This window comes from Diorhabda sublineata, chromosome 4, assembly GCF_026230105.1.
Source record: "Diorhabda sublineata isolate icDioSubl1.1 chromosome 4, icDioSubl1.1, whole genome shotgun sequence".
In the NCBI taxonomy this organism is placed as follows: Eukaryota; Metazoa; Arthropoda; class Insecta; order Coleoptera; family Chrysomelidae; genus Diorhabda; species Diorhabda sublineata.
Genome location: NC_079477.1, coordinates 28851416 through 28866468, shown reverse-complemented (window position 1 = coordinate 28866468; position 15053 = coordinate 28851416). Strand labels below are relative to the sequence as shown.

The window sequence follows — 15053 nt, the reverse complement described above, 5'->3', positions numbered from 1 at the left end:
TCCACGAGATTAGGGCGTGATATATGAAGATCATGTCACTTCCGTTTCGAAATCGTACAAAATATTGAAGGTGTAAATAGAAAAAAATTAGCCATAGATTAATTGAAAATTTTATACTACTCTCTCGTGGAAAGTTGAATATTGATTGTATGGACTTTTGATTTCGATGAAGTATACAATAATCACTTGAATGAGCTGTCCTGGGAGCATGTCTGTTGAGATACCTAGGAATAAATAGAAATTGAATTGAAAAATTGAATGGTGAAGTTTCATCTGGAATCTTGTACTGGTACAAGACTACTACTAAATAAATTATACAGGGTATTTCCAAATTGATCTGAAATATTACTGTTGGCGATCCAATATTGAAATTTAAAACCAAAGGTTTTCACAAACATGTGTTACAAGGTATTGAATTATTTTTAATGAATACATTTTGACTGAAATTCATATAGTCTTAGTAAGAAGGAAAAATTAGCTGAATAAAAAATTTTTTAAAATGCATTATGAAAAAATTTGTTGTTAATTTTTGTACAATTATTTTACTTTAAATAATAGATGCAGATGATAACTAAATTTAAAATTATATTGTAAACAAGGACAAGGGTTGTTTTAAAAACTTCGTACCTAACAAATAAAAAACATTTTTTTCCAACTTAGTCTTCTTTTAAGAAACTTTAAGGTTGGGACACTGGATGAAGTCGCTAGGGACCAGATCTGGCGAATACAATGAATAGTCAATCAATTCGTCAATTTTACCAATGCAGAACTCCGAAGTGTGAGAATGTGCGTCCTAATGGAAAAGCACTTTCTTTTTCTTCAATGGCGATCGTCGCTTTTTGCATTTTGTAGGTATGCGCTTAGCCTAAGTGTCCAAAACGGCTAAAATTTTAGTGAGAATCTATCAAGACGAGGCATATACATTTCCGAACTTATTACATCACTCAATAAGTCTTGTGACACACTGATAGCGCTGCCATTGTCAAATCCATATGACGTTTAAGAAGTTACAAGTTTCAAAAGAATATGTGTAAAATTTCGTGACATTTCGATTAGTCATAGAAAAGTGACAGTCATTTAAGTGAAGCTACTATTTTCATTTTCAAAACAATGGACTCAAAACAATTCCGTGTGTTAATTTATCATTGTTTCTTAATGAAAAAATACTGTACAAGCTCAGCAGTGGCTTCAAAGGTGTTATTCGGACTCTGCTCCATCGAAAAGAACTATTTGTTATTGATTTACCTCAATTCAAAAGTGATCGTACAGACACTGATTATGATGAGGTCCAATTGAGGTAGTAATTCCAGAAAACATTAAAAAGTCCACAAATTAGTTATATCTAATCGTAAATTGTAATTGCTTGCGATTGCTGATGCAGTAAGGATATTAGAAGGTAGTGTACAATTATGTATGAACATTTGACCATGAAAAAGATTTTTTCAAAGTGGGTGCCGCGTTTACTAACAGTCGAACAAAAACAACAACGTGTCGATGATTCAGAGCAGCTATTTTTAAACGTAATAAACCACGTCGATATGTGACAATGGATGAAACATGGATCCATCACTTCTCTCCGTAATCAAAACGATCATTTTCTAAATGAACTGCAGCCGGTGAACCACGTCTGAAACGTCCAAAGGCACAACAGTCAGCTGGGATGGTTATGGCTTCAGTATTTTTGGGATCCGTATGGAATATAGTTCATAGACTTTCTCCAAAAGGGAGAGACAACCAATAGCGAATTCCACAAAGGGATTTTGGAAAATTTGGATGCATAAAACGAGGAGAAATGGCCTCATATGTCAAAGAAAAAAACACTGTTCCACCAAGACAATGCACCAATTCACAAGTCGATGCCAACGATGGTTAAATTGAATTGTCTGGCTCCCAGTGGTTACTGGCTATTCGCTGATCTAAAAAAAATGTTCACCGGCAAGAAATTCAGCTCAAATGAAGAAAAAATTGCTGAATCTGAAGCCTATTTTGATGCAAAAGACAAATCCTTCTACAACTATGGCATTGAGAAGTTAGAGAAGCGTTGGAATGATTGTATTACTCTTAAAGGAGATTATATTGATGAATAAAATCAATTTTTGGCAAAAAAGGTATTTTTTTAGTTAGTCACACAGCTTATTGAGTGATGTGTACTGCCTTCTTAAGGTTGCATTCGAAAACTTTACAAACAGCCCTCGTATTAAAGTTATATTGCAAAAGTTTTTTTTCCAACATTAACCGTAATTGTCTTGGGGACCAGATATTAGAGATTATCTGTTTCAGGTTGAATCGGTGCAATGGACGTTCGATTCTATAGATGACAGCATATGTCAGGGAGAGCTGAAACCTCTGGCCGAATTTCTATCTAAAAAACAATTCGATCTTGTTATAAATCTTCCTATGAGAAACGGAGGTGCTAGGCGAGTATCGTCATTTATGACTCACGGTTATCGAACCAGAAGATTAGCCATAGATTATTCCATTCCATTAATTACTGATGTGAAATGTGCCAAATTACTTGTAGAGGTAAGATTATTCAGAAATCCTTGTCGTATCAATTATATGCCAGCCGAAACGGTCCCGCCTCGTGCCAGTAACGAAGTAACAAAGATCCGAAATGGATTCTCTTATTCCTTTTCCCGTCTTTTATACAGTTTATAATGAAGACTTATTTTCAAATAGTGAAAATTTACATTTCAGGCTCTTCGAATAATAGGAAAAGCTCCACCGATGAAAACTCATACAGATTGCATTAGTTCACGTAACATAATTAAATTACCCGGTTTCATAGATACCCACGTACACGTCAGGGAACCTGGAGCTACTCATAAAGAAGATTATCAGTCGTGTACTGCAGCAGCTTTAGCAGGAGGAATTACCCTTATTTGTGCTATGCCTAATACCAATCCTGCAATCATTGATGAGGAATCATTTGCTTTAGTTAAGAAACTAGCGAAAGAAGGGGCTAGATGCGATTATGCTCTTTTCGTCGGTACGTAGAATTTTTGAACTATATTAAAAACTTTTTTTTAAATCAATACTTTTATAACTTCGATGTAGATATAAAAAACAAATAGTAATAATCTTAAGTTAATCTAAAATCATTTAATATCTAATTTAGTATTTCCAATTTCTGATGAGGATTTTTAAATAATACCTATAGAATATTTAAAATAGGAAGCTATACGGTCCCCCAAGTGTTTTTTACGGCCCGTAGAACCTTTGGTGAAATTTTATTCATAGAATTTTTTAGTTAGTTAGTACTTATTTCATATAATTATATTGGAGATTCTCATCATATTAGAATGGTTTCATTGGACCAGTGATTTCGAAAATGATCCAGGTGAACTACCAGAGGTCAATGGGCTCTAGACAGGGGTCTACTAATAGATTTCTTTCTTTAGATCATTGATTCCTATACTGGGCTGGGGTTTAAACAAATTTCCATCAATTATTCTTCGGAATGGTTGAAATGGTGTAGCCGGTATTTGAGAACCTCTATATTTAACAGTGGTCATTATGTTCGTTCACGGATAATGGTTAGGTGGCTGTGCACACTCCCATGGTTAGATTACTCTTTTATATTGAGATACTGACTTATTAAAAAATAAGAAACTTTCTGCTTAGAATGCCCAATGGCATGATTTAAATATTATGCTATTATTACTTACTGTTTATCTTCCGGGCCGGTAGGAAAAACCTCATGTTCGCTGTATTAAAAGTAATAAATACAGCAATGTCGATGATTATTTCCTCTCTTTATGAAACAGCACGATCTGACCTATTAAAATCCATTTTACGATCATTTTGAATCGATTCATACCAGTTAAGTATCACATCATGATTTTTCATGGCAGATAAAGGGTTGTTCTGTAAAAAGGGGAGGCAATCATAACGAAAAGTCGATATTAATTCATATTTGCTGAGTTGGCCTTATATTCTCTTAAGAACCCAGACACTGCAGTACTTATACAGCAAGCAATGGCTCCACAAATCTCTTTCGACTTTTATTATTATTATTATAATTACGAGGTCTGATCTCTTCGGTACGCTCCTAGTCATGTTTCCTTTGGAACGAACTCTGATACCTTCACAAAAGACGAAAATTATGACCATAACTTCGATATTCAACTGTATTAGCGTCAAGTGTAATAATATTTGAGTTTTTCTCGTCTCTTAATAAACGTTTCATTTGAAAATTATCTATAAAAATCTGTACGGAATTCTAAATTCTTCTCCAAACCTTCGATGAGCAATATGTTCCATATAATCAGTTGATGTTGAATCATTTTCTTCATTAAACTTAATTTCCAGGTGCTTCATCCGACAATACTTCTGCAATCTCCGAATTAGCCGCCGAAGCAGCGGGCCTAAAAATGTACCTCAATGAAACATTTACTACCCTTCGTCTCAATGACCTGGAAGTTTGGTCTAAACATTTAGCAAACTGGCCGAAACGTGCTCCGTTATGTGTACACGCCGAGTCTCAAACTACTGCAGCTATAATATTGTTGGCGAGCTTACAAAACAGACCGATTCACATATGTCACGTGGCCAGGAAGGAAGAGGTACTTATAATTAAAGCAGCAAAGGAAAAGGGGTTGAAAATAACGTGTGAAGTCTGTCCGCATCATTTGTTTTTGTCGACCAACGATATCGATCGAATAGGGGCGACAAAAAGTCAGGTAAGTAAATATTTTTTCCTTTTTTTCATTCTATTAATAAAAACTGTAATGGGTAATTGATTGCAATAATATCATATTAATCAATATAATACCGAAAATTGTTCAGGTAAATTCACAGAAGCTTTCGTCTCATATTATAAATACTTTTCAGAAAAGTCATATAAATGCATTGGTTCAAGTACATGTATCTAATCATTAGAAATTTGAATAGATAAATTACTTTTTGCAAGTTACGTTCAATAATAATTCTATGCGAATTGGTTGAAAATATTTGGCCTCGACAGAATTTGTTTTTCTTAGGAATCAATCGATCTTGATTGTCCTCAACCCTTGTAAAAGAGTCGAAAAGCAATGGTGAACCATAGAAGCATTCGTTTCTTTTCCACTTTTTTTTGCAACCAAAAAAATATACATAATCGTGCGATATTGTTTTGACTTTAGCCGTTTTAGATAAACTTCACTGCAAAAAAACCGCACACTTAAATTTGGTCTTATAATTTTGTTAAATATATTAATCTTTTCAATTTATGGTAAGAATTTGATAATTTGGACTTGATTTAAGTCACTAGGAGGGGGATGACGATGTCTAACATGCCTCCCTAAATTATCCCACAAATGCTCTATGGGATTCATATCGGGAGATCGTGCAGGCCAATCCTGAACTGCGATTCCCACTTGATTCAAGTATTCGGTAACAATTCCGGCGGTATGTGGCCGAGCTTTATCCTGCATTAAAATTAATTGCTCACCAATAAAAAGAGCAAATGGGATTACAACCGTTGAAATTAATTCCACGTCAAACCATATCTGATCTTCTTTCAAAAGGCAGTGATTTATGAATAATAGTACATTGAGCAAATCGTTCCCCCGGTCGTCTCCACATTCTGTCTCGATTGTCTGAAAGGTATAGACCAAATCTAGACTCATCCGTGAATAAAACAGTTTGGCTGATAATCGCCTTCCTCTTCGATGCCTTTCCAGGAGTTGGGACACGTGTATTTCGAGTTACTTCAAATCGTTCCCGAACCTCATGAGCCGTTAAATGTCGGTCTCTCAATCCGATAGCGTAATAAATCGATCGTCTACTGCCAATGTTGCCCTTGGTCGCTCACTGTGAGCACTCCTATCGTAGCTACTACTCTCCTGGAGTAGTGCCGCCGAAGTGCGTCGTGAATGGTTGACTTCGCTACCCCAAGCGTTTCGACAATGTACCGTAAACTCCAGCATTCTCTGGCTTTGTCAACATTTGATAGAACCATTATTCTGGACCAAAATAAAAAAAAACATGTTCATTAATCACAGAAAAAGCTTGGTTAATAAATTAAAGATGTTTAAATGTGAGAAAAACTACTTACAGTAAAGAATAGGTTCGACAGGTGAATCAACTTCAAAATAAATGAATCAAATCTGAGTTTTATCTAATTGTTTACTAATCCTGAAGGGACTTAGACCCTATATTCTCTGTAATAACTAGAATACCACAAAAACAAACAAATTGCTGAAAATTAACTCTTAATAAGAAAAAAAGTGTCCGGCTTTTTTGCTTTTGAGGGTATATTGTCACTTTTCTTTATAATATTTTTCGTTATCTCTTAACTAACGTACTGAACTTTGCTGTAAGATTAGTACACTCTATATAACATATGCTTCAATAAAACATACGAGGTGTGATAAAAAAATACCTCAAACTAATTCCCTCAGCTAGCAATTCACTTGTACCAACGTTGAATCAATAACTGGATAGCTTCTTTAAGAACTGGTTTCAATGTTTGTTGACTAAGACAGATGTTAACAGATAAGAAGAATTGTAGCGATCAAAAACTCTCGGAGTGTATGGTATGCCCTCTTGGAAAGTATAATGCCCTCGAAATCTAAGAAAACAATCGACATTACTTTAATGTTCGACTTTTATTGACAGGCCTTTTTAGGTGGACGTCAATCATTGGTTTTCCGTTGGCAACAAGAAATTTTTTTCAGCTCCAGTAACATTTTCGTTTGTTTGTATGTTTCTTTTAACTCCTGTTGGAATTTCTGATCCACTAATGTAAAAAATCTAGAATCAAATTTAATTCAACGTGGATTCGTTGCCGTTTTTTAATAAAATTTATTGCACTTCCACTTCAACATTAACTACGTGCTTCGTCGCGATATAGCAAACATGTTGCAATATTAAATCCAGTTACCTGTAATCTTATCAACAATATTGGCAGGATTTAGCTTTCTTAACTATCTAGGGATTAATGATATCCGGTTTATGTTACAAAATGTTGTAATTAATAACATTTTCTTATTAAAATTAATAGATTCATTGAAACAAATTGTTCTCAGTTGGTTTTAGTTGTTCAGTTCAACTGTTTTTAAAGAAACTAAATCTAGTTGTTTTTGACAAGTGACATATGATAGTTTACACATTTAAACGCATGACTTCCCAAAAAAATCACTAAATATTAATTTGCTTGATAAATATTTATTATTACACATTTTTTTTAAAACAAGCGATAGTAAAATCCATTCATCTGCAATATGCGAAACAGAACAAAATCATTAAGTTTTAGATATGCAATAAGCCGAGACGGTACTTGTTATCTTCTGGTGTTACTTGTAGATTTACTTATACGTACCAAATAGATACCTTAACAGACTACGAATCAAACAGCATCTCAATTTGCGACTGTTTTTAGACATGTTTTTGTCGACAAAAACGTCAATCGTCGTTTCGGTTTTCAAATGATACGTAATTTAATATTCGTCGCGGCATATAGCCAGAAAAGTAGTAATTTTTCATTGGAAGAATGTTCAGTTTGTTTTGGTTCACTATTATTATTTAAAACAGAAGTTACTTTAGAAGTACACCTCTTCATCTAAGATAATTAAATTTTACCAATATATATACCTATAGAAAATCTTACATCACCTAAGGATTCTAGAATCTATATAATGCAGTGACAAAACAATCCAACAAATGCTTGCTATGATGGACACAGACATCCCATTTCTCGTGGGAATCAAAGACTGCCAATCATACTCCATACCACCATGAATTGCTAGCAATAAACATATATGCTCAGGAATGTTTGAATAGAAACGTCGCTAGAAAGTATATTTACATTCTCTCAGAAAGCTAAGCCTTGAAGGCTGTTTCGTAAATGTCTAAGCTAGCTAGAAGTTTGAACAATATCTAAAAGCACTAAAAAAAGATAATAACATAACATGGAATAACTGAAGAAACACTCCAGAACTAACAGACTTCAAAAGATTCATAACTATATGAGCTAAGAAGTCTTAAGGAACTTCTTCAGATGTCCAGAAACGACATTAAATTGGTGGTCGGACTTTTGGTTGGACACTACTCCATAAAATACCACTTTAAGAAGATAAGCACGGAAGGACGACAACTACAGATTCTACGAACAAGCCATGGAGTCAGCAAACCATCTGCTCTGCATTTTAACAAAAATCGTAGGTACCTCTAAAAAGTAACATTAACACGTTAAGATGTGTGACAAAAAACCCAGAAGATACCCTGTGTCGCACACAAACTATATTTCATAGGTATAGGTGCAAAACAATTCTCCAAACAATCTAATTTAATATTTATGATATAACAAGCTTATTATAATATTTCAATATTCATTTGAAATACATTCCATTCGTCCCAATATAAAATGACAGTTGAGATGATCAACCAATGTAACTGTAGTCTTGTAACTCGGCTTTCAGAATAAGTGAAAAAATTTAGTTATTGACTTGAATAAAACCTGCTGCACATACTTTCATCTATGAGTTGACGAAAACCTTTGTTTTCTCATAAGTTGTGCTTCGTTTTAGGTTAGACCAGTTTTGGTGTCTCCAGAAGACCAACAAGCACTTTGGGATAACCTCCATGTCATCGACTGCTTTGCAACAGATCACGCTCCGCACACCATTGAGGAGAAACTAAGTAAAACACCTCCGCCAGGTTTTCCGGGCTTGGAAACTATCTTACCACTTTTACTTAACGCCGTCAACGAAGGTAGAATGACCTTAGACGATCTCATAAATAAATTCCATAAGAATCCTAAGAAAATTTTCAATCTTCCCGATCAACCAAACACGTACGTCGAAGTAGATATGGAAGAAGAATGGGTTATTCCTGATAGTATGACTTACAGCAAATCTAAATGGACACCGTTTGCTGGTAAAAAGGTAATTATATAAAATGCAGACTAATATACTATTAAAATGAATGTAGGATTCAATTTAATTTCAAAAAAACATGATTGAGTTTAATGAAATGTTGGAATTGGATTCTGATTGAGCTTGACGTATGGAAACCTACTTCTTATGCTGAGCGAAGAAGCCTACAAATATCGGTTTCCTCAAAGAAAATGTTAAATATGAACTTAATAATAAAATAAAAATAAAAATTTGCAGTTGTAATTAAGTAAAAAGTAGTTTAAGATGTTGAGAAACCTCCCTATAGTTTATCATTTCCAATTTTATCAAAAGGTTCCCTTTTATTTCAAATAGAGCTTCGATTTCGATTCTCAATCCCTCATTATAGCATATCCCAGACATGTTCAATTAGATAATGCAATTTATTAATAGTTCAGATTATAAAAAAATTTCTAGCAACGTGGCTTTTTTCAATTGCTGTTGCTATATATGGAACCACATTTAGTAAGAATAAAAAGTTGAGATCAGTTGCACCACCTTTACTGAGACGTAGTCCAAATCTGGATTCATTAGTAAACAATGCCCTCAACCATTGATGTCTAGTCCACTTTTTATGTCTTCGAGCCTAATCTAACCTTGCTGCGCGATTGCCATGTGATAAAGGTGGGACTTTAAGAATTCTGGAATATAAATTAGCTGTTAACAGACGTCTCCTCACTTTTTAGGCACTTATTAAAATCTTATGAATGCCCTGAGGTACAGAATCCAATTCAGAAGATGTGGCAGTATTACAGTCTACTAATTCGACACAACAACTTGAATAGCATATTGAACACATTTTTTACAACACCTCTATATCAACACTTCCAGAAATGACAAATTAGCACCTTGTTAAAATCCTAAATCTTTGTTGTCTTCTCTCAATGTATAATTGAATTTTACTACGGAATAAAAGCTTTTTATTTTAAAGAAACACTTAAAAAAAAATTGTGCAAAGTGCAAAGATTGAAAGTGGGGTCATCATAGCGTTTCTAACGAAACGTGTTGTTCAATTGACTAGAATTACACGTTTTTGATTAATCGTAGCTTACAAGTAACCTTATTAATTTTCCAATGACCTTCTAGCTCAGCAGCACAAGGACATGTTTTTAATATTATTATTTTAATTTGATTATAATCGCATTTTTGTTAAGAATATGGCTAAGACGGGTATAGTAATGAATCCAGTGAATATAAATACAAGATATCAATAAACAGATAAATTGTATAAAATGTCACTAGATCATGTTGATGTCTATTTTAGCCAATTAGAATGCCATACTTGTTACCCATAGAGAAACTTAATCATTGACTTTTCCTAGGTGAAAGGTGCTGTACATAGAGTCGTCCTTCGCGGGGAAGTCGCCTATGTAGAAGGACAAATATTAGTTCAACCTGGTTTTGGACAAAATGTACGTGATTGGGAGAAACGTCTCTATGTAACTTCAGTAGAAATGAGTCGACCATCATCAATTTTAGCTCTCGATCGACCATTGTCTCCTTATTTATTCAACAATAGCAGCGATTACGAAAATGATGGACAGACTAATGAGATATTTTCCAAACTACTATCAACTGAAGGAAAAGTTCATTTTGCAAATGAACCTCACACTCTAGATAGGTAAAGTACATAATCCTCAATAAAAACTGTGGAGTAAATTTGTTCCTTTTTATGTTTAAAAACAAATAACTAAATAAGCTACATTATTCGATATTTTTTCTATTTATTTCACCACGTTTTGAAAAACTAAAATAAAATGATTTTCCCTCCACATGTCTTCCGCCTACCACAACATATGAGAAACTACACAACCACATTTCAAAATTGGAAGATTAGTTCGGTTCTGATTTTCAGAACCAGAACGCATGAGCAAAAATATTTGTTCAAGGTTAAATCAGTTATGAATTTCTCCTTATGGATTACCAATTGGTTCTGGTAGTTTTCAGATTTTTTTAGAAGTCAGAACTAGACCGCATGATCAATTCTGCTCAGCGATCTTTGTTCCAAGGTTAGTTCGGTTCTGAATTTTCTTCAATGATTACCAATCGGTTCTAGTAGTTTTTGTTAGGACAAAAGCTCCGTTCAATATCCATCATAATATCAAAAAATAAGCATTAAAATGAAAATCCGGCAACAGCTATTTTTTGATGGCAGGTTTGTTCACATTATAATTCAATTAAACGGTAATTAAACACACAAATAAGAAAAATATTCTTCAGTAGAGACTGGTAAGGTAAAATATTCCTGTAATCCTTAAATCTTTTATAACAGCACAAAAAAGTTCCAGTTGTGACCCTCAACGAAAGCTATTCTAATTCAAATTTGTTTGGAAAATTAAAAAAGTAATTCGAATAAAAATATAATACACTTCCCATACTTAAGAGACTTTAAAAACTTAAATACACTTTTAAATATATTTATTTCACCCCCAAAATCAGCTCTTAGAAGAAATGAAGAAATAAATCAAACAAAATATTCATAATAATTTTGCCCGTTTATCAAGTTTGCCAAGATATGTGAATGGCTCACAAACGTGTATATGTCTTTGAAAGTTCCACAAACATAGAGTGTATGCAGAACAACATATGATTCTGTGATAGCTGGTAATAGATCATCAAGGGATGTGAAATCATTCGTTTGAGATCTTAATAACTCTGCGACGTTTGGGATGGGAAGAATTGCAGCATCAGTCATAGTCTTCCGATGTTTCACCCAGCCTCATTGGCACGATTGAGGAACCACTGCCTAGTAGGCAGTTTACAACAGGAGAGAATATTACTAATGCTGTGCGCCAACAGAAAATTCCTTTTACACATGATGCAAAAAATTCTGAGGCCGCCTCCCACATCGTAAGCAGTGTGTGGTGGAAGTGGCTTTAAGTTCTAGGTTGACGTGTGTTTTCATTGTTTTGCACCGTGAAGGCCATTCATTAGTTAAAATTGTGTCCTTCCATTTGTATATGTCACATTGTCCAACCAGAAAAAAATAATTGCCATAGTTTATAAACCGATCAGTAATGTAAAGATTTCATTAAAAACGTTAACTGTCATTATAAATCGAGCTACCTGAATTCGAAGCCAGGTGAAATTGGTGTTAATTTCATTATCTTAATTCGAAATTTATCTGAGCAACTCGTAAACAATCTCAATTCAAATTATGTTATTGTCAACAACTTTTGTCACATTATCTATCTTTATTATAAAAATAATGTTACAGTGCATTCAACAAAATATATAAAATATCAATATTGAAAGAAAATGTAATTCAAAATATTTTATATTTTTATATCATTTATTCATCGAATTGTTTCTTAGGTTGCTGTCTCCCATACCACCAAGAATACGTACAGAAAGTTTCTCTGCCTCTGGAGATAAAAAACTTAAACCTGAAGGATTAACAGATCAGTCACAAATTCATCATTATTCCCAACATAATCCGCTCCACAACAAACACATTTTGAGCGTTGATACATTTACTAAAGATCAACTTAACGACATATTCAATTTGGCACAAACTTTCAGAGTTTATGTCGGAAAAGATAGACCTTTAGATCAAATTTTAAGAGGTAAGTAGAAGTAAAATGTTGAGTCGATGCAAATTTTAGAAGTATCTAGTTTAAAAATTGAGTTTATTCTTGATTTTTGTATGCTCTGTTAAAATAATGACAATACATTTATTGAAATATGTAATTCACTTTATTTGTCTGAATCAGTTTTTGATAGTCCTTTTGCTTCAACTCAAATGTGTTGTAAAAAGTGAAAAATAGAGCTACAGCTTTAACTGAGCTCCAATTTTTTTACTTTTTAGTGCATATCTATTTTTCTATTAGTAATTTCTTACTTTCAGCCGAGTAATTGTCAATATATAGTTTAATAATGAATATCGAAAATATAATCTAAAGAGACCTTTTACAAAGGTAAAGAAAAGGTATTTTTTCAATATCTTATTATTTTTATTATTTAACAAGGTCCAATCAAACAAGTAGTGATGGTGACAAAATCTTTTTGAGGTTTACCAATGGTATGCTATAAATTTTTTACGAGATCTACTACTTAAGTTTTGATATAGATAAATTAAAAGAAATAAGCATTACTGGATATAGCTTAATTGTTTTTAAAAATATTCTCCATTGAATATTGACCATGGTTTTACTTTCACTTTTGACTTCACGAAGTTTATGTGTGGACGTTGACCATTGGTCTTCCATTCATTGAGCACTTTAAGCTTTAGGATTGATTTAATATCGGCACTGGTTAATAAGTTCACGCACTCCGCACTATCACTATTCAAAAACGTTTTTATTTGAAGTGTGAGGTCGCATGGTCGAAGTGGAAAATGATTCTTCTTCTGCGATTTTTTCCCTTACTTTTGGCAAACAAATACTGCTGTACCAATCAAAATTGATCGTTCTGTGGTGCTCTAATGAAACGGTGACGACATAATAAATAAATTTCATCCATATCAGTGAAGATATACCTAGATAAAATTTAACTTTACGTATTATTTATCCATTTCCTTTTTCTAATTTTAAGGAAAAATTATGGCTTCCATTTTCTATGAAGTTAGTACTAGAACTAGTTGTAGTTTCTCTGCAGCTATGCAAAGACTTGGCGGCAGAGTAATTTACATGGACGAAACAAGTTCATCTGTAAAAAAAGGTGAAACATTAGAAGATTCCATCGCAGTAATGGCAGGTTATGCTGATGTAGTGGTTTTAAGACATCCTGTTCCTGGTTCGGTACTTGTAAGTACAATAATATTAACGCATTTTTTTTCTATTCATATATGCCGCATTTTGGAACTTTGCGTTATAGACATGTGATTGTTTGGTGATTTTTAATCGATTTTTTTTTCGCTTAATACAGTGATATAACTCACATGCGGACGTTTTAAAACACCCGATATAATAATACATGTTATTAGAATTTATAATGAAATTCTAGCCTAGAAATAACTATTAATATTACTATATGGTCAAAAACTAAATATATGTATTCATTCAAATCTCAATAACTTCTTTTTACATTATTATCGTGTCGCAATCATTCTCTTGTCACCAATGGTAAAATTTTGTGTGAATACTAACATTAGCGACCATCCTCGATATTGCATGGGTAGTAAAGCATACCTTCATGTTTTGACGGTCTTTGGGTCCCATCAGCTTCTTGTGTCGATTTAATTTAATATGTTATAGCAACATAAAAACCAACTAATATATTTTTATATGCAACATTAATAACATTTGTTCGTTCACGTGTTAAAAAGTAAATGTGTTAAACGTCCCGTGATCGGTTCAAGATCCACGCTTTAATTTATTTCCAGGCGCAATTCTTTGCGAAAAGATATTCATTTAAACTATATGTGGTTAAATATCATAATAATGTACATGAATGTACATAATTCTTTGCTTTGTTAATTTCGTTAGAAGAAAGCTCTTGGGCAGATTTGACTTTCTGGCAATTCCAACAATTGTCTTCATACTTCAATCAGTTTAGATAAAACCTGGATGAATAATATACCTATACCTTCCTCACGAATCAGTTTATATTTTTGTGAAAACAGAATCAAAATCCTTTCAGTAGTTTTGGAGTTAATAGCGAATAGACAGACGCAGAGAAATACTTGTTTCATGTAGTAATTGAATGTATTAATTTTAACTTTCATGTTTTTCCAGAAAGCTTCGCATCATTGTAGAAAACCTCTCATAAATGCAGGAGATGGTGTGGGTGAACATCCAAGTCAAGCCCTTTTAGATATTTTCACAATTAGAGAAGAAATTGGTACTGTTAACGGTCTAACTATTACCCTTGTTGGAGATTTGAAAAACGGTAGAACCGTTCATTCTTTGGCTAGACTTTTAACTCTATACAACGTACAATTAAGGTACATACAAATAAAACTAGTACAGCATTAAAATTTATATTTAAAAAATTGTAACAATTATTTATAGATATGTCAGTCCTCCAAGCTTGAAGATGCCGGATCACATTACATCGTTTGTCAAGTCTAAAGGAATCAGCCAACAGGAATACAATAGTCTGGAAGAAGTTTTGCCTGAAACTGATGTTTTATATATGACGAGAATACAAAAAGAAAGATTTATCAGCGAAGAAGAATATGAGAAGGTGATATAATAATCTAAAATACATGATTTTTTATTTATTTTATATTTGATT

The 15053-nt window shown here is 33.3% G+C and overlaps 1 protein-coding gene across 1 annotated transcript in view; it reads left to right on the top strand.

Annotated features, from left to right (window-relative positions):
- LOC130443026 (CAD protein) overlaps window positions 1-15053 on the top strand; it is a 50747-nt gene that overhangs the window by 32316 nt on the left and 3378 nt on the right. Inside the window, exons 7-15 of the mRNA XM_056777470.1 lie at window positions 2281-2523; window positions 2698-2989; window positions 4312-4682; window positions 8511-8867; window positions 10199-10497; window positions 12192-12442; window positions 13410-13621; window positions 14552-14760; window positions 14828-15002. Of these exons, the coding sequence (XP_056633448.1) occupies window positions 2281-2523; window positions 2698-2989; window positions 4312-4682; window positions 8511-8867; window positions 10199-10497; window positions 12192-12442; window positions 13410-13621; window positions 14552-14760; window positions 14828-15002 (2409 nt within the window). The remainder of the gene's footprint in view (window positions 1-2280; window positions 2524-2697; window positions 2990-4311; window positions 4683-8510; window positions 8868-10198; window positions 10498-12191; window positions 12443-13409; window positions 13622-14551; window positions 14761-14827; window positions 15003-15053) is intronic.